At 24.8% G+C, this 18,458-nt stretch overlaps 3 protein-coding genes across 9 annotated transcripts; all 3 read left to right on the forward strand.

Moving 5' to 3' along the window:
• Window positions 1-480: 480 nt before the first annotated feature.
• LOC147910238 (uncharacterized) lies at window positions 481-14,670 on the forward strand. Of its 2 annotated transcripts, XR_015544471.1 has the most exons (10): window positions 481-630; window positions 853-972; window positions 1,045-1,162; window positions 1,597-1,858; window positions 2,750-2,866; window positions 3,140-3,230; window positions 3,699-3,844; window positions 3,957-4,089; window positions 4,182-4,289; window positions 14,602-14,670. XR_015544471.1 is itself a non-coding variant. In XM_087404330.1 (9 exons), the coding sequence occupies exons 1-9, from the start codon at window positions 487-489 to the stop codon at window positions 4,227-4,229; spliced, it is 1,179 nt and encodes a 392-aa protein (XP_087260456.1). In that variant the 5' UTR covers window positions 481-486; the 3' UTR covers window positions 4,230-4,448. The 2 variants fall into 2 exon arrangements, 1 of the variants encoding a protein (XP_087260456.1); XM_087404330.1 differs by lacking the exon at window positions 14,602-14,670 and having other exon boundaries at window positions 4,182-4,448.
• Window positions 5,161-11,427, forward strand: LOC147910239 (uncharacterized). 3 transcript variants are annotated; one of them, XM_087404324.1, is made up of 9 exons: window positions 5,165-5,732; window positions 6,248-6,367; window positions 7,465-7,582; window positions 9,383-9,644; window positions 9,715-9,828; window positions 10,649-10,739; window positions 10,825-10,970; window positions 11,030-11,162; window positions 11,253-11,427. In XM_087404324.1, exons 1-9 carry the CDS (start codon window positions 5,589-5,591, stop codon window positions 11,304-11,306), a joined length of 1,182 nt encoding a protein of 393 aa, XP_087260450.1. In that variant the 5' UTR covers window positions 5,165-5,588; the 3' UTR covers window positions 11,307-11,427. The 3 variants fall into 3 exon arrangements, with proteins under 3 accessions (XP_087260449.1, XP_087260451.1, XP_087260450.1); XM_087404323.1 differs by having other exon boundaries at window positions 5,161-5,732; window positions 11,030-11,427; XM_087404325.1 differs by lacking the exon at window positions 6,248-6,367 and having other exon boundaries at window positions 5,161-5,732; window positions 11,030-11,427.
• LOC147910240 (uncharacterized) lies at window positions 12,030-17,974 on the forward strand. Of its 4 annotated transcripts, XM_087404334.1 has the most exons (9): window positions 12,030-12,887; window positions 14,672-14,791; window positions 14,873-14,990; window positions 15,530-15,788; window positions 16,717-16,833; window positions 16,960-17,050; window positions 17,136-17,281; window positions 17,451-17,583; window positions 17,653-17,974. In XM_087404334.1, the coding sequence occupies exons 1-9, from the start codon at window positions 12,744-12,746 to the stop codon at window positions 17,698-17,700; spliced, it is 1,176 nt and encodes a 391-aa protein (XP_087260460.1). In that variant the 5' UTR covers window positions 12,030-12,743; the 3' UTR covers window positions 17,701-17,974. The 4 variants fall into 4 exon arrangements, with proteins under 4 accessions (XP_087260460.1, XP_087260461.1, XP_087260462.1 ...); XM_087404335.1 differs by lacking the exons at window positions 12,030-12,887; window positions 14,672-14,791; window positions 14,873-14,990 and having other exon boundaries at window positions 15,699-15,788; window positions 16,707-16,833; XM_087404336.1 differs by lacking the exons at window positions 12,030-12,887; window positions 14,672-14,791; window positions 14,873-14,990 and having other exon boundaries at window positions 15,706-15,795; window positions 16,707-16,833.
• Window positions 17,975-18,458: the final 484 nt, after the last annotated feature.

The raw sequence follows: 18,458 nt of genomic DNA on the forward strand, positions 1-18,458 counted from the left end.
TAAACTCTAAGAAAAAAATCTCTCCATGTAGTCTCTCTCATGAGAGCACTAAAACTTTTAATCTATAATAATTTATATCTGATATCAGCATCACGAAAGTAACATTTTATTCTGTTGCACATGTGCTTGCTAAGAAACAAGAAATACAAAAAATACGCACTGAAAATTATGACAATTTACTCTTTTTATTACTCATTATTCTTTATGAGATATAATGATATAAGTAGGTATAGTTCAAAGAAGCAAGTCACACATTTCCTTTTCCTTGCTATTATCTTATCTCCTTCTTTTATTTATTATAGATATAAGCATTTTAAGAATTAGTACTAATTTCTAATTTAATTCCGTATAGTAGGCAGATATTATAAAAAAATCGTGAAGAAAAAAAATGAAGCCACAATGGTATGAAAGGTAAAAATTTTTTGTGTAAAGAGAATTTTTTCTGTAAGATATCCATTCTCAGTAATATTCGAACCGTCGTCTGAAATGGAATTGTCGGAGGAGCGGTATTATGGATTGAATCGTATTCTTTTATCAGCGATTGGTCTTTGGCCATATGATAATATCAAAATCAGATATTTTCGTTGTATATTATCATTATTAATAATTATATCTTTTCCTGGTACTCAGGTATCTATATTATCATATAATTTTTATTTATACTATATCTAAAATTTTAGAACGTAGATGTATTTATGTAGTACTTCAATGCAGTAACATTGAGATAATATAAACTTATAAATGTTCCTTTATCATTTTAAGTTATTCTTTTTATATTCTCGGTATTTAAGTTATTATTTGTCATTACATGTTATAATATTATATATGTTAGGATTTTATTAACTATTTCAGTTGATAAAATTATACATCTCGGAATACAGTTCTGACCTTCTTTTAAAAATATTATCTTACAATATTATGTTCATAATATGTTCTATAAAGTATATTACATTTTATGCTGTTTACAAAAATGTAAGTTTAATAATAATTAATAGAAAATAAACTACATATTACCAATAATATTTAAAATATTTATACTAGTAGATTGTAGAATTCCGAGAACGTGTTCAAAGTAATTGGAATGCTTTAAAGGATAATCAAGAAATCAAGATTATGTGTAAATATGGAAATAACGGAAAATTATTGACGATATTTATAATAAGTAAATATTAAATGCATATCTAATTATTAAATTTAGGTGGAATCATTTGTTTATAATGTTGATAGATTATTGAATAACATTATAACATCAGGATGAACATATTGCACAGTTCTTGATAAAAAAAACCTAATTTTAAATAAAAATATGTTAACATTGATTAACAAAAAAGTTATGAATGAAAATTAACAAGAATTAAGTAAAATTATATGAAATATCTTATATTCTGTTAATTAATTGTATCATTTCTAAGACATAAATAATACATATCAGAAATACAGATTTTTAGTTAATTATGTAAATAAATCAAATTTAATAATAAACACAATAAATCAAACATTTGTATAAAGATACAGTAATGTAAAAATTTAATTAAAAATTATGTACAATTATTATAATACTATATGGTTAAATGATCAATACTTTGAATGTTTCAGTAATCGTGTATATCTTCTGTTTATTCTACATTTTTACCCAATATGTTTCAATCTTGCTTGATATTGTAGTTCCTTTAAATGTATCCCGTCCGCGCGAACTTCTATTTCTTGCAGAATATTTTATTGATCATGAGAAATATTTTTATATTATAACAATATATATAGCCATTGTACTGCTTGTTGCAACGACTTGTATAATAGCTACTGAATCATTTTCATTAACTAACGCATTACATGCTTTCGGATTATTTAAAATTGCTAGGTAAATAAATACATTAATTTATTTGAAAATTTTTATATTTTTTTTATCTTACTTATATATATATATATATATATATGTGTGTGTGTGTGTGTGTGTGTGTGTATATACATATATGTATAATTTTATTCATTTGATAATTCTTTTTTAATTAACATTTCTTTATTCAATATTTTAAATTAATGTGCTTCTTCATATATTTTTGTTAAATTATATAATTTTTTTATAATTTTAATTAACAACTATTCATAAAATGATTTATTTATTATATTTGTTAGCTCTAAGTAGATTATTTATATCTATAGAACTTACATTTTACTTTTTTTATTTAAATATTTACAGCATGCAATTAATATGTATTAAAATAACTTTAAAAGGGTTTTCCAAACTTGTGAATCGCTATTTATCTTGCTTTAGTAGATAAATATGTAAAAGTGCAGGATTGGGGTTATCGAGTACTTTAACTCACTTCATTTTACTCCTTTTACTTTCTGATTTTTTATTAAATATAATTTTTTAAATCTATTTCTTAGATGTGTAAGAAATATAAATGCGCTTGTTTTCTATTTTTGTTGACAATAACTTTAACATCGATGATAATGTGAGTCATTTTTTAAGCATAAGGAGTTTAATAATTGCAATTTATTTCGAGTTTTGATTCTTATCATCGAATATCTAACTGCACATGTATGAAGTCATGTGAACTCGCGCGCGTAAGTTTATATAGCTACGCGAAGTACGGAAGTATATAATTCATATTCTATTATTCTAAAATTTTTCGAGACATACTTTGGGAGTCCCTGATTTAGAATATTGTCAATAATATTGTACTTAAAATATAAATTGTACTTGTACTATGTTATATGCATTAATGTAATAATTAAATCTTTCTAGTTATCGTATGAAACATATATTAAGTGAAATTAATCCACATATGTGTCTAACTAAAAAACATATCATATATCGTAACAGAATAATCGGTGCTGTGGATTTTCATAGAAGAGCCATTGAGTTAGTATCTTAAATTGTGAATTTATTAAAATTGCCTCATGCGTGCACGAATAATATTAGCGAAAATTTACAAATGACTATTTATGTCATAATTACGGATATACGTATATATCCGTAATTGTATATGTATATGATTTTGTATGCATGGAATTAAACTTATTTTAAACTAACTCTTGAAGTAATGTTCTAAAAAATTATTTATGAGTTTGAACTAATTTGTTAAAGAAATTTTTTTCAGTGAATAGTAACATAAAAAACATTTTATTTTATAAGATTTTCTGAGTTATTAAAAGCAAGTTTTGGGCAAGTCTATTTAATCATATTTGTGATGGGTGTGTGTTCAGTAAGCATCAATTTATTTAACGTGAGTACCGCGACATTTAAAATATAAGATTTTAGAATTAATTATTTACAGATATTAATATATAATATACTCAACATATAGATATCAATATGTATATTCAACATTATTAAGATCATTTCGAAGATGTGAATAAGCAAAAAAATTTTGTTAAATTGCTAGTCAATTTAATTTATGATATTACTGCAGTAGTTTAATAGAGTTAGCGAGTTAGTTTCAAGATCAAAAAGTTATTTCAGCGCGCATTTCTGGGGACTACATACGTAATATATAAACTTATACAAGAATCATACAAACATTAAGATCCAACTAGACTGTTTAAGGCTTTGATTTCTAATTTGTGTTATAAGATTTTAATTGTTTTTACAAATTTCCTAAAAAATTGCGCGCGCGTGCGCGCGCGCGTGTGTGTGTGTGTGTGTGTGTGTCTATTATACTATAAAAATCTTAATTCTTTTCTTGTAATTGTAGTTTTCTCGGATATTAATGACGGAAAAAGAAATTTTGGAAATTATTAAATCTATTTTGTTTATAAACGTGCATATTACATATTTGATTCTAAGTAATTACGCTGGGCAAGAATTTATAAATAGTGATACTCAATTCTATTGTATGATGTAAGTTACACAATTACTATTGTATATTTTCACAATACAATTGTATCCTTTCTTAAGTCATATAATGTTACAATTATATATACTATTTAATATTTTATTTGTAATTATATAGATGCAACACGAAATGGTACAATGTTCCATTAAAAATACAAAAATTGATTCTTTTTTTGATACAAAAGACTACAAAATGTTACAAAGTTGATGCCGGTGGTATGTTTAATCCCTGCTTGGAAGGTTTAGCCACAGTAAGGAACTTATTACATTAATATAATAAAATATCAATTTGCTAATAAATTACCATATTGATCAGTTATGTAAAGAATATTTTCTGTTTTAGAGTTTGAGTATGTCAATTTCTTACTTTGTAGTTCTTTATTCTGTGTAATTATTGTGACTGAACTACAAACATCTTTTATTATTCTTTTATTAATCTTTAAAATATAAGGTATTTTCACAAATAAAATAAAAATAATTATATGTATAAAAGTAATAAGTTAATAAATTAAGTAACAGTATATATGCACTAATTAAACTTTAAATAATGTGTTCTTTAATTTTTTTTGTTAATTTTTTTTACCAATTTTCACAAATAAAATAAAAATAATTATATGTATAAAAATAATAAGTTAATAAATTAAGTAACAGTATATATAACTTTAAATAATGTTTTTAATAATGTTTTTAACTTTAAATAATGTTTTTTAATTTTTTTTTTATTTTCTTTGTTAATTTTTTTTTGCCAATCAGTTTTATTGTAATAATTCTTATTTTTTTTATAATGTATATGCAGATAATAAAACAATATAAATTAATAGAATTGATATATTCTTTATGTAAATATGACACATTAAGGATGTTTTAATAAATTCTTCTATATTTTTAATAAATAAACATTTTTTTTAAATTCTTAATGTGTAATATTTAAAAACTTACAGTCTACATATATATATATATTGTATATATTAATCACTTGCTTTTAAGTCAATTATATTTTAATTATTAAATTTTTTTGTTAAGAAGTTTGATAGCATTAATTCGTTTATGTATAATAGTATAGTATCTAATTGTTAAAGAAATTCTATTTAAAAAAATATTTTATTTGATAACAATTATAAAAACTGTAGTAATAATTTTTGTTAAAGTCCGTTTTTAAACCAGTTTTCAAGCGCAATTCTTTTCGTTTCTGTTTTGAAAGTTTACTTTTAAATCCCAAGTTTTGTTTTACTCATATATATATATATATATATATATATATATATATATATTTTTCTATTAAAATTATTATATGTATTATATGTATTAAAACATATCAAACACTTTATTATCTCTTGTTGTACATCCATTGACTGTATGCACAACACTAAACTCTTATCTCTATAAAATGAATTTGCAAGTGAACTACGCTTGCGCTAAGATAAAATGCAAAAAGATAGAGAATATTTACGATATTATTTCTCAAAGCATGTATAGTTGAACATCTGCAGATAATTTTCGTAGTTTGCCATTTAGCTATAGCAACTGAATTTAGACTTACCATAGAAAAAAATTGATTCTATTTTTCTCCTTATTTAATCGTTATAAATAATTTTAAAATAACATCATTACTCATTATAAAACTTTCTTACAATACGAGATATAAAAATTGTAATAGGAGAAGAGATGTTAGAATTTGTAATGAAAAATATGTGCAATTGATCGAAGCATTATATAAACTTGGAGAATAGAAATATTTTCAGTATACGAAATGGACTTCAACATTGATCATTATTATAAACTTAATCGTATTTTTCTGTCAGTTATTGGTTTGTGGCCGCATCGTTATATTACATTGAGGCAAATTCAATGCGTTGTATCATCATTTATTTTAATATCAGTAACATTTTTTCAAGTATGATAATCATTTATGTATTTATTTATGCTTAATTTTGCTGAAACTTCTTTTAAACGTTATATGAATACACGATACACACAAGGGAGAACCTAAAAATAACCAGAATTGTTAAAAAAAATTTTTGTTTACGTTTCACTTAAAGTTCCTCCTTTAAAAATTTCTAGAAAAATTAAAATAGATTCGGCAACAAATTTTCTTAAAAGAAAACAAAACATGAACCCACACTAGTTTTTTTATCAACCATCGCTAAAATTGTTAAACTTACACACACAAAAAATATTCAGTGAGAGAAAGAAATTAGTCAAACCAGTCAACTGAGTCACTTGACAGACTTTTTCAAAAAGTTTATATATTCGCAATTCCGAATAGGATCTCTACTACGTTCAGTTTGCACATCGCATTTAAATTCAGATTATTTTCGGATTCTTTTTCTATATAGTATATTGTACCCCGTAAGTTTTTTAATAATTTTAAATATTCTTTAAGTATGTACAGTAAAATATAATTTTTAGTTAATAAAATTGATTACGATGAAGTACGATGTAGACCTCATTTTAAAAGTTTTATCGTCCGCTTTACCGTTCATGTTATTTACTGTAAAATATATTTCTTTTTGTTTTATCATAGAAAATGTAAGTATAGAAATAATATTTATTAACAATTGTTATATATTATTGTGTCATATCAATATCACACTATTAAAAAATTAAATTAATTATTGAATTCAATTAATTAATTTTGAAAACAATTTTAAAAAGAAAGTGGCATGAATTATAAGCTCTTTTATAGATAGTAATGATATTAATTGAAAATACCAAAATTTTATTATATATACTGTCTTATATTCTTTTTATAAACATTTTTTTAATAAAATCTAAAATGGAGCCAATATGAAAAATCTTAATAAATGACTATAATAAAAGTGTGTGTGAGAACTTGTAAAGTTCGAATCGAATCGGATCAAATTATATCCGTCGAGTTCGATTTAGCTAATATAATTGCGAGTAATTGAATTACTTTTATTACTCAAAATTATCTATCATCCAAATTTAAATTGGACTCAATTCAATAAAATCCAAATTTATCTAAAAATTTTTGAACTTACACACCTTTAATGATAAATATATATACAATTTTGAATCTAATCGACTAAAAAAATGCGAAAATACAGGAAAATTTCAATTTTTGTTTTAAGTCATTTTTAACTTAATGCAAATATATTACAAAAGAAAATCACATTTTTTACATAAGAATAATTGCAATAAAAAATTATATTATTCTTATTAAAACTATATATTAGAAACGACCTCACTGATTTCAATGACTTTGACATATATTATTAAGAGCATAGTTCTTAAAATAAACACTCAAATTTTAGCTATCACTTGTTATTTTTTAAAAGTTATTAACAATCAAAAGTAATTATTCTTTCCAGCGTTTTGAAATGCGTGAGACAGTATACGTTTTTGTGTAAATGTTTGACTTTATATTAAAAAATTAAAGGGTAGTGATAAACATTTTCAATTATAACATATATTTATTTTATTTGTTTATTTTTTATTTGATAACTTTTTCATAAACAACAAGCGAAGGCTAATATCTTTTGTAAGTTAATTATGTTAATTACAACCTAATATAGATATGCCAAGGTCATTGAGAGAAATTAATAAAGTCACTCTAGTGTGAAGTTTTACTTTATTCTTTTATTCCCATCTGTTATCAATAACAGATAAAGGAATTAATGCAGCAAATGCAAAATGATTGGAACGCTTTGAATGATATTAATGAGCTTGAAATATTCCATCGATATGCAAAAACGGCAAGATTATTCACTACAACTATAGCAAGTAAATAAATATTTTGATATACTTAATGAATATGACATATATGACTTTTAAATTGTAATGTTTTTATTTAAATCTCAAACATAATTTTAGTGAATATATATAATATATACATGTATATATATATATATATATATATATATATATGTGTATTTGTACATGTATATAGGATATACAGGATGTCCTAAACTTTTTGACGCAGCATTTGTATGCAAGTAGAGCGGATTAAACTAATTCGAAAAATCCTATACCACATTTTACAATTTATGCAGTAATTAATGAGGAATTAATTATTAAAGATTATTAAATGAGTGCATATCTGAGCCTACCACCAAATGCAAGCACGCGGCGAGATCATGCAAGGGATTCTATAATAAGTATATCGGAGCGCGCCTCTCATTGAGGAAAGGAGGATATCCCGATACAATAACACTTTATGCAAAAACTATACTGTTTTCTTTATCAAGGGCTTGCTAATTGGCTAATGCTGTTTGCAGGAAAAAATTAGAAAGATAAATATTTGTCTTCCTTCCTTTTTCGGGAAATCGTTTCTTATAGTTTTATATAGAAAAGACGTGTTCCAGTATATTATAGTTCATTGGATACTACCGTCCAGTGATCGCAATTGCTAGATGCGCAGGGAGTTGTTTACTACAAACGACTAGGGACCTTTTAGTAAGGAATACACCACCGCTATTAGAAGAATACATATTTAACTAGCTGTCACTCTCACATCCACGAAATTAGAGAGTCTTTGTGCTCACACCACAGTTCGACCACCTCCACCATTTCAAAGCTCATTCCACCACATGAAAGCTTATTGGTTAAAAAATTTCAAAAATTCTTGTAACAGCCAATACACATCAGTATGACATATTCCTTACTAAAGAGTTTCCATAAATGGCAATGCACAAATAACAAAAAAAAACAACTTCCCGCATTGGACGATCTTTTTGATTCGGAGATATTTAGGAATTTATTGTTAATTATTCCGAAAATTACAAAAGGGTGCAGGAGTTTTCAATTTAGTCTGCCCGCCCACAAAAAATGATGCGATTATTATAGGATATCTAATATGTATAGATATATATAGATATATATATATATATAGATATATATATATATATTAGGTGTACAAAAAAGTTCTGAGCTTTTTTTTGTAAAATTCAATCTTTATTCAAAAACAAACGAAAAAATATTAATCAGCGAAATATTCTCCGTTTGCATCAACGACCTTTTGCCATATTTCGGGGAGCTTGCGAATTCCTTGACGATAGAATTCGTCCGTTTCAATCTTTTCAGGGCGTCCAGCACGCGATTCATCTTTAAGACTGAAATCTCCTTGGCGAAACTTTTGATACCGTCTTTTACATGTAGCATGACTTACAGCGTTCTCTCCATATGCAGCACAAATCATTGCAGTGGCTTCAGCAGCATTTTTCTTCAGATGAAACGCGAAGTGGATGGAAAATCGAATATGCTCTTTTGTTATTGCCATCGTGAACACTACTGATTTTTGAGGTTATGTGCATCAAACGCCAAACCGTATGGCATTTTAGAAGGCCAAATGTTAACGCTTTAAAACCGCAAAAGGGCGGGAAGATATATAAAATTTAAATTGTTATTTCGGTTGTATCAAATCTAAAGCTCAGAACTTTTTTGTACACCTAATATATATATATATATATATATATATATATATATATATATATATGGTCGTATATAAAAATATAACAACATCGATATAATAGCATCAAATATTTTAGAATGAAAATTTTAATTTTTATTGTTCGATAATTTCAGCATTGATTTATACAGTTTTGATCCTAGTTTTTTGCATTCAATATATGCCAAGTTTCCTTGATATCGTAACACCATTAAATACATCTCGACAAGCCGAATTATTATTTCAAGTTGAATATTTTCTCGATCAAAAGAAATATTATTACATGATTCAATTTCATTTAGATGTAGGACTTATAGTTGCTATGATAACAATTTTATCTACTGAATCGTTTTGTTTAACACTTTCCATACATGCATTTGGAATATTTAAAATAACTAGGTAATTCGCGTTTTCTTTTAATCGCGTAAATGTGCGATATTGCTTTTAGTTTACGTTTTTGTTTCTATAGTTATCGTATGGAGCATGTAATCAATAAAGGTGTGTCAAATACGTTCATGGAAAAGTATTATATCTTTCACGACAATATAGTAACAGCTGTAAATGGTCACAGGAGAGCAATTGAGTCAGTATCATAGTATGCACGTTAAATTCATACATTGATATGTATTTTATATTTTATTAAAAATATATTATTAAATTTATATATATAATTACATACATGTGTGTGTGCGTGCGTGTGTGTGCGTGCGTGCGTGCGTGCGTGCGTGCGTGCGTGCGTGCGTGCGTGCGTGCGTGCGTGCGCGCGCGCGCGCGCGTGTGTGTGTGTGTGTGTGTGTGTGTGTGTGTGTGTGTGTGTGTGTGTGTGTACACATACCGGGTGTTCGAAATAAGGCGTTACGAATTTTTATTTCAGGAACACGCATTATTGAGAAAAATTATTCAGACAACTGTTGTCTAAATAATTTTTCTTAATAATTCCGTATTTCCGAGAAAAAATTTGTAACGCTTTATTTTGAACATCTTGTACATGTATCACAAATAAAAATGTTTATTTTCGATTATTTTTAGATCTATTATTACAGGAAAAAAAATTATAACAGTAATTCTACTGATTCACCAATTTTTGCATATTTGTCCTATAACAGTATAAAATAATTTTACGGTAAAATAATTTTACGTTAATTTTTAATAAAGTTCATTTAATGTTATATTCTTCATATTTTGACTATTTTGATTATTTATCTAATTAGAAATGATTTGACGTTTGATGGTCGACGTCGATTTGGCTAATTATTTGTAGCAGAATAATTTATTTTTTTTTTGTTACAAATATATATAGCTTTATTTATTTAGCTTCTTGTAAATTATTTTATTATTCTTAAAAAAAAAAGATAAGAATTTGCAATCTTTTATAAATATGAGATATTTTTCATTTTTTTAAGATTTTCCGAAATTTTCAAATCAACTTTTGCGATTCCTTATTTGGCTTTGATATTGCTTGGAGTATCTTCATCGAGCATAAATCTATTTCTGGTAACGCAATTATTTTTATCCAAAAATAAAGATAAAAATATTAGAGTGTGAATTGATTTATCATTATAACATCTTATTTTGACAGCTCTTCCAAATAATAATGTCAGTGAGCACAATGGATGATTTAATAAGATCTGTTGCATTTGTCACTTGCCATTTAATCTATATGTTTTCAACTAATTATGCTGGACAGAAATTTATAGATCATGACGCTGATATTTACAAAAAAATGTAAATAATGCAAGTAAAATAATATATTGTACATATAATAATATTTTTTTTAATTAAAGATGTAACATACAATGGTATAATGCGCCTTTAAAAACACAAAAACAAATATTATTTATTATGCAAAAAACCATAAAAAATTATCACATCGATGTCGGTGGTTTGTTCAGTCCATCATTAGAAGGTTTCACAATGGTAATTAAAATTCTTTTTTTTAATTTGTGCAATTCTGATAATTATATACGAATCTAATACTTAGTCAATAAAATTAATTATTTATTCTAGCTTGTGAGTGCATCTCTCTCTTATTTTACCGTTCTCTGTTCAGTACGGAAATAATAATAACTATTATTACAGTATACTTATTGAAATTGAAATAATTATTGGCAAATTGTTAACTGTTGTAATCCTTTAAGCTTGAGATGATAAATAATAAAATAACCAAATAATTGATACTATAGATCAAAGATATTTAACATTTATATATCATTATATAATCTTATATATCTTACAAGAAAAGTCTCCTCCATGTGTCCCTCTCCGATTTTAATGAAACTTAATAAATTTGTAGAGAGGATAAAATTTTTCGATACATGTTCTTTTTATCAGCAACCAATTATGTTTAAGGGATTCGGAAATCAGCTAAATCGTTCTTCGACAATAACTTCTGAACGAAGTATGATAGCATAACTTTGTAAAGTATACAGAATTTCGAAATCTATCGATTGGTATAAAAATTAACCAGGTGCACTCATCTATGTTACCTGGCACTCTCCAAGTCACGCACATGCTGTGAGATGCCGGCTATATACTAGAGAGAGAACTTGCATTTATGACAGTGTACAACGTCGGGTCTTAAAATTTTGTATATTTTATACACTTCAAAATTACATTTATCATTAAAAAATTATAGCCGAAAAACGAAAATATTTGGCCGGATTTTTTAGGACTAACTTCACTATTTAAATATGAATAGTTGACGATTAAAAAACGTCAAATATCGAATATTTTTATTCCTTCTACAAATCCACCAAGTTTCATTAAAATTAAAGAGAGAACACTTGGAAGCCCTTCCTTGTTAGTTTCCTTATTACAACCATTCAATATGTGTATTGTTTAGTTTTGTTATAAATATAATTTTGCATATAATGATATAATATTTATTGATGTTATTTTTGATGTATTATATGCTGTTTTTATATACTTTACAATTCATAATTATTATTTAAAGAATTCTTCTAATTGTTACTTGTTGTTATGTTTTGAATATTCTTAGAAATTTGACTGAATATTCTTCGAAATTCTGAAGCATAAAGTACATAGTTAATACATCATGTTTAATTCTGTACGTTCTATCGATATGAAATATCTTAGTCTCTACTGTGGCTGCGCATTTATGGGACATAAGAAAAATAAGAAACATTAATACATTCACATATAACTATAAATTATGATAATTCAGTTGTTATTATAATAGAATATAATAGAGCACAGGTATAAATGTTCTTTTTTTCGAGGAACATATATGCACTTTTTTCCTTTCGATTAATATTTTAGATCTTATATTCTTCTTATATGGATATAAACATATTGTATATCCAAACCTCAATTACAGCGTTTATCTTTAGTATCCGTACGACAACAAAGCCATAATGTTGAAAAGTTGATAATACGATAATACAATACTGAAAGAAATTAAGTAAACAATAGCAAGATAAGGGAAAAGTAACTCCTATAGACTATAAGTTCTCAGTAACGCTTTAACTGTTACTTGGGATGGAGCTTTTCGAAGAGAAGTACTATAGATTCAACCACATCCTTTTGTCATCGATCGGACTCTGGCCACACGATAATTCTAATATTAAACAAATTCAAGTCATACTATCACTATTAATATACATATCATTTTTAACAGTTCAGGTATTTGTGTTGTATTTTCTTCCATTTAATTTTATTCATTATATACACATAATATATATACATATATATGTATATATACTGATATAGGCAATAAAAAATATATATATAATATATATATATATTTTTTATTGTCTATATTTGCTTGATAACAGTTCGTTTAATGTGAATAATTAAATTTAATATTCTAAAATAAGTAATAATTTAATTTTGATGATGTTTAAGTAAAATTAGGACATTTTTATGCATTTTCATCTTTTTTTTAATTTTATATAATGATTTTACATTAATTAAAATTATTAGGTGTTGGAATTAATTCGTAGCGTTTTACAAGTGATGGGAAGTACTTTCATTAATGTATTTTTTAATGCTCATGTGAAATAAATAACATTCTTTCATTAAAAACGCTACGAATTAATTCCAACACCTAATAGTTTATTAATATAAACAAATTAATATAGACAGTATTAATATAGACAAATTATACATACAAAATTATACATGCAAAATGTATGGAATGAGTATATCGTATTACATATTAATACAACATGTTAATAATTTTGTAAGTGTAACAATATTTACACTTACAAAATTATTTTAATATATAGTATGATTTATTAATATATACATATTATTAATATGTACATATATATATTATATATATTTACATGCAAAACTTGGGATATTGTCAAAATATTCCGCATTTACATTTTACACTATGCAAATGATAAACAAATCTGTACTCAAGTATTTAGTTTCTATTTTGTTATATTTTTTCACACATATTGTCTTATTTTTTTATTATAATTTGTTATACTATTAATAGATATTATTACAACTTAAGCCTTAAACATAATGCGAAAGAATAACGATAGCGATAGGAATAACACGATTTCAACCCATCAGAAAGTGACCTATATTTCAGTATATCTGATTTCTGATAGGTTGAAATCGTGTTCCTATCGCTATCTTTATTCCTTCGCATTGTGTTTAAGGCTTTTACAATTAGAGCCATACTCGACACATATTACATTCTGTTGATACATTTTGTTGTTTAATTAATTTAAAAACTTGTATAAAATTTAAGATTTTTTACTATATGATATTTAATATAAAGATACACATTGCGAATCGTGCTTAGCGTATTTGCACGCATGATAAACACAACTTGTTACATAAGAATATCACCTGCATATTTGACAAAAAAATTATTTTAAGAAAACGTTATAAATACATGCACTCGTAAGCGCATACGCACATACAAACGATGACTTAAAATTTACTCTAAATATTGTTATTCCTAATTACCTAACAAACAGTCTAACCTTTATTATCTTGAGCACAATGGATATATATTTTTTTTTAATTTTTAAATGACTTTAAAATCATTTGACTTTTGTAACACAACTTCTAGTGTAGCACACTTTTTTTTCCTTCATGATTTAATCACGCATATTGAATCATTTCGCTCATCAAGCGAAACAAATTATGAACAAATCTATAAATTGTCGTCATATTAATCATTTTTATTTTTTTCATGTTAAAATATAAAATTTATAATATTTTAAATCATTGTATAATAATAAAATTTTAAAAACTTAAAATAAATAATATATACATAACATATATAAACAATATAACATAACATACAATATTTAGAGTATATTTTAATAGCATTGTGTGTGTATGAATTTCTTTTAAATAATTTTTCTTTCAGATATGCAAAATCCACTAGTAATTCTATAATTATAAAATATTGTTCACGCATCAGCAAGTATTGCTTACAGTTTACGAAGTTATTCGTTCCGGAGTACAGCCTTGATCTTCTTTTGGAAGTATTTGCTTTTAATTTCCTCATTTTAATATGGTTTATCAAATATATCACTTTTTTTTCTGTTATAGGAAATGTAAGTTTACATTAATAATTCAATATAAATTTTAAAAATTAATTACTACATATAACATTATTTATCACATTTTTTTAATAGGTAAAACAATTATGGCAATATATTCGGAATAATTGGAATATTTTGATAGATGATCGAGAGATACATATAATGCATAAATATGCTGACATTGGGAGACAATCTACGATAGCTATAGGGAGTAAGTGTCGAATAAATTTGTAATTACTTTATCACAATTAAATTTAAATTATTTGACATAACTACTGTAGTGTTGGGCCCAAAGGGCCCAATAGATTAAAAAAATAGTATAATCAAAATCTTTCGATTTTCCTTCATTTCGTAAATTTTGATATAAATAAACTAGCGTTATCTTATTTAGTTAAAATATAATTAAAAATATAATTAAAATTTTAACTAAAATATAATTAAAAAATTTTAATTCTATTAAATCGTGCTTGTTTTATTTTTAAAATTACACATTAATCATTCTTTCAAATCAAATTTTTTCTTTTATAATATATGTTATCAGTAACTAAAAATGTTGTTTTGTTTGTAAAATATGTATATTATTTTTAAAAATATATATATTATTTTAAAATAATTAAAATAACACATGTATATTATTATAAAAAAGAATTTTTATAATTTTGTTAAATATTTAATGATAAATCATTTGAATATTTGCAAATGAGGCAATAATCCTGATTGAATAAATTAATAAAATTTAAAAAATTTTAGTGTGCGTCTATTTTGGTTGTTTTGGCTTTACTTTAGTACAATATATTCCGGATGTACTTGATATCGTAAAGCCTTTAAATGAATCTCGTCCACGTATACTTCTTCATCAGGCAAAATATTTTGCTAATCAGAAATATTTTTATATTGTAATGATGCATGAGATTATTGCGATACTTATTTCTGGAACTACTGGAGTAGCTGCTGAAACTTTTTTATTAGTAAATTCATTACACGCTTTTGGAATGTTTAAAATTGCTAGGTATATCGTAAGTGAGAAACAATTCTTATTAAAAAGTTTTTTATTGTTTTTACTTACTTTTGTGTATTGGAAACTAAAAATTCAACGGTTGTATTTTTTGTTTAATTAAGATAATGTTTCTTGACAATAGATTAGATTTTTTTATTTGATTACAATATGTTGATTACAATATATCAAAATCTGTAGATTTTTTAATTATATTATTTAGATTTTGTATACAATCGAATCCCGATATCGTTTATTCTTTTCTCTTTATTATTTATCACTTTTCGCGTTGCATTCTTTCTCACATAATTATATATATGATCACTTAAATATGAAATAATAAGAAAATAGGACAAGAAGAAAGTTAAATAACGCAGAGATAATAGAGAGCCCGAATGTATATACAATATATGTATATATATTAGGTGTTGGAATTAATTCGTTTTACAAGTGATGGGAAGTACTTTCATTAATGTATTTTTTAATGCTCATGTGAAATAAATAACATTCTTTCATTAAAAAACGCTACGAATTAATTCCAACACCTAATATATAAAGTACTTTCATTAATGTATTTTTTAATGCTCATGTGAAATAAATAACATTCTTTCATTAAAAACGCTACGAATTAATTCCAACACCTAATATATATATATTACATTCTTAACATTCTTTCATTAAAAAACGCTACGAATTAATTCCAACACCTAATATATATATACATATATATATACATATACACGTATATATTATTGAAAATGCATCAAAATAACAACGAGAACTTAGTTGCGCACCTAATATTATTAATATATTATTACATACTACTCGTACTAATATTTATTAAAATAATATGTAATCAAAAAACAATATGAAGTTTTATTATATAATGATAAATTAATGATAAATCATGTTATTTGTTTTTATGACATACAGAATTTTATAGTTATCGTATGGAACGTATGTTGAACGTAGATGTTTCACAACTATCTACAGCCAAAAGCTACATCATATTCTATGATAAAGTAGTCGCTGCAGTAAACATCCATAGAAAAGCGCTTGAGTCAGTATGCTATTAATCATAAGAATGTCTTATGAATAGAGTATTCACAAAAGAACTCATAAATAGGATATTCTAACTTTTTGTAATTTAATGATGACAAGTAATGAAAAATTTTTATTCTATTAGATTTTCGGAATTATTACAAACAAGCTTTGGATTATCATACCTGTTTATGTTTATGATGGCTATATGTTCAGCAACTGCTAGTCTCTTTCGCGTGTGTACTATACTGATTATATATGATTATTTGCTATTTTTAAAAGATTATTTGTAATTATTGCAACTATCAATTTTACTTACAGTTATTTCGAATAATGACAATGCAGCAGGAAAAGATAGAAGTTATTAAATTATTCTGTTACATTGTTTTCCTTTTTTTATTTTTAATTATAGGCAATTTTGTTGGGCAAGAGTTTACAAATTGTGACAATCATGTCCATCGAATGATGTATGTAATACAATTAATATACTCTTTTTAAGCATTATATAATGTATTATAAATTGTATGATGTGTGTGTGTGTGTGTGTGTGTGTGTGTGTGTGTGTAAAGATACATATATAACTTTTACATATATAACATTTGTTTAGAAACTAATTAATTCTCTCTTGTAATATAGATGCAATACAAAATGGTATAATGCTCCATTAAAGATTCAAAAATTTATACTCTTTTTGATCAGGAAAACTGTAAAAAATTACAAAATTGATGCTGCTGGTATGTTTAGCCCTTGTTTAGAAGGTTTGGCTACGGTAAGAATCATGTTATTAACTTAAAAAATCATATAAGTTAACTTTTAAAATAATATTTTTTTGTTTTAGGCCATGAGTTTATTGCTTTCTTTTTTTACAATCTTATGTTCCATATAACTTTATTTATAAAATGCATTCATTAATCTTACAATTTTGCCGAGAAATACAATAATGTTATTTATGAAATCATATCAATTTTAATAAATTATTTTTAATGAACAATTTCATTAAAGACTTTCATTTTAAAAAGTATAAATCTTTATTGTGTTTATTTCAAATTGTTATATATAGTGAATATCATAACATTAATTATTATAATATTCTTCGTTAATTATTATGTTAATCATTATGTCAATTTTTTTTATATACAATAAATGTTGAATTAAAATAACCTACTTATTTTTATAAGAAAAAAAAACATGACAAATTTTGTATTTATTTTTTCTATCTAAATAAAAACATATTTTTATATACTTTTTTTATATATATTATACTTTTGTACATACTCTTTTAAGTATATAACATATTTGCAAAAATTTACGCAGAAATTATAAAATGTAATATATAATGCTTAAAAAATATTAAACTGTCAACTTGAAAATTTTATTATTTAACAATTTATAATACAAAAAATAAATGAATTAAAAATGAATAAATGAAATTAAATGACAATGTGTTATTTCGACAAAATTCTATTAAAATCATGTTCCATCGTGATAACTTTACTTCTGGTGCTCAGTCTTTCTTCTATTCAACTTTGATCGAATGGAGAATTATTTGTGTTCATTATGCAGAAGGTGACTATTCACTCAATTGTTCAGCAAAATTAAAGTAACGTCTACGACCACTCGAACGAAACTGAAGAACGATCATTA

This window comes from Acromyrmex echinatior, chromosome 3 (genome assembly GCF_024713525.1).
Source record: "Acromyrmex echinatior isolate Ae372 chromosome 3, ASM2471352v2, whole genome shotgun sequence".
NCBI lineage: Eukaryota > Metazoa > Arthropoda > Insecta > Hymenoptera > Formicidae > Acromyrmex > Acromyrmex echinatior.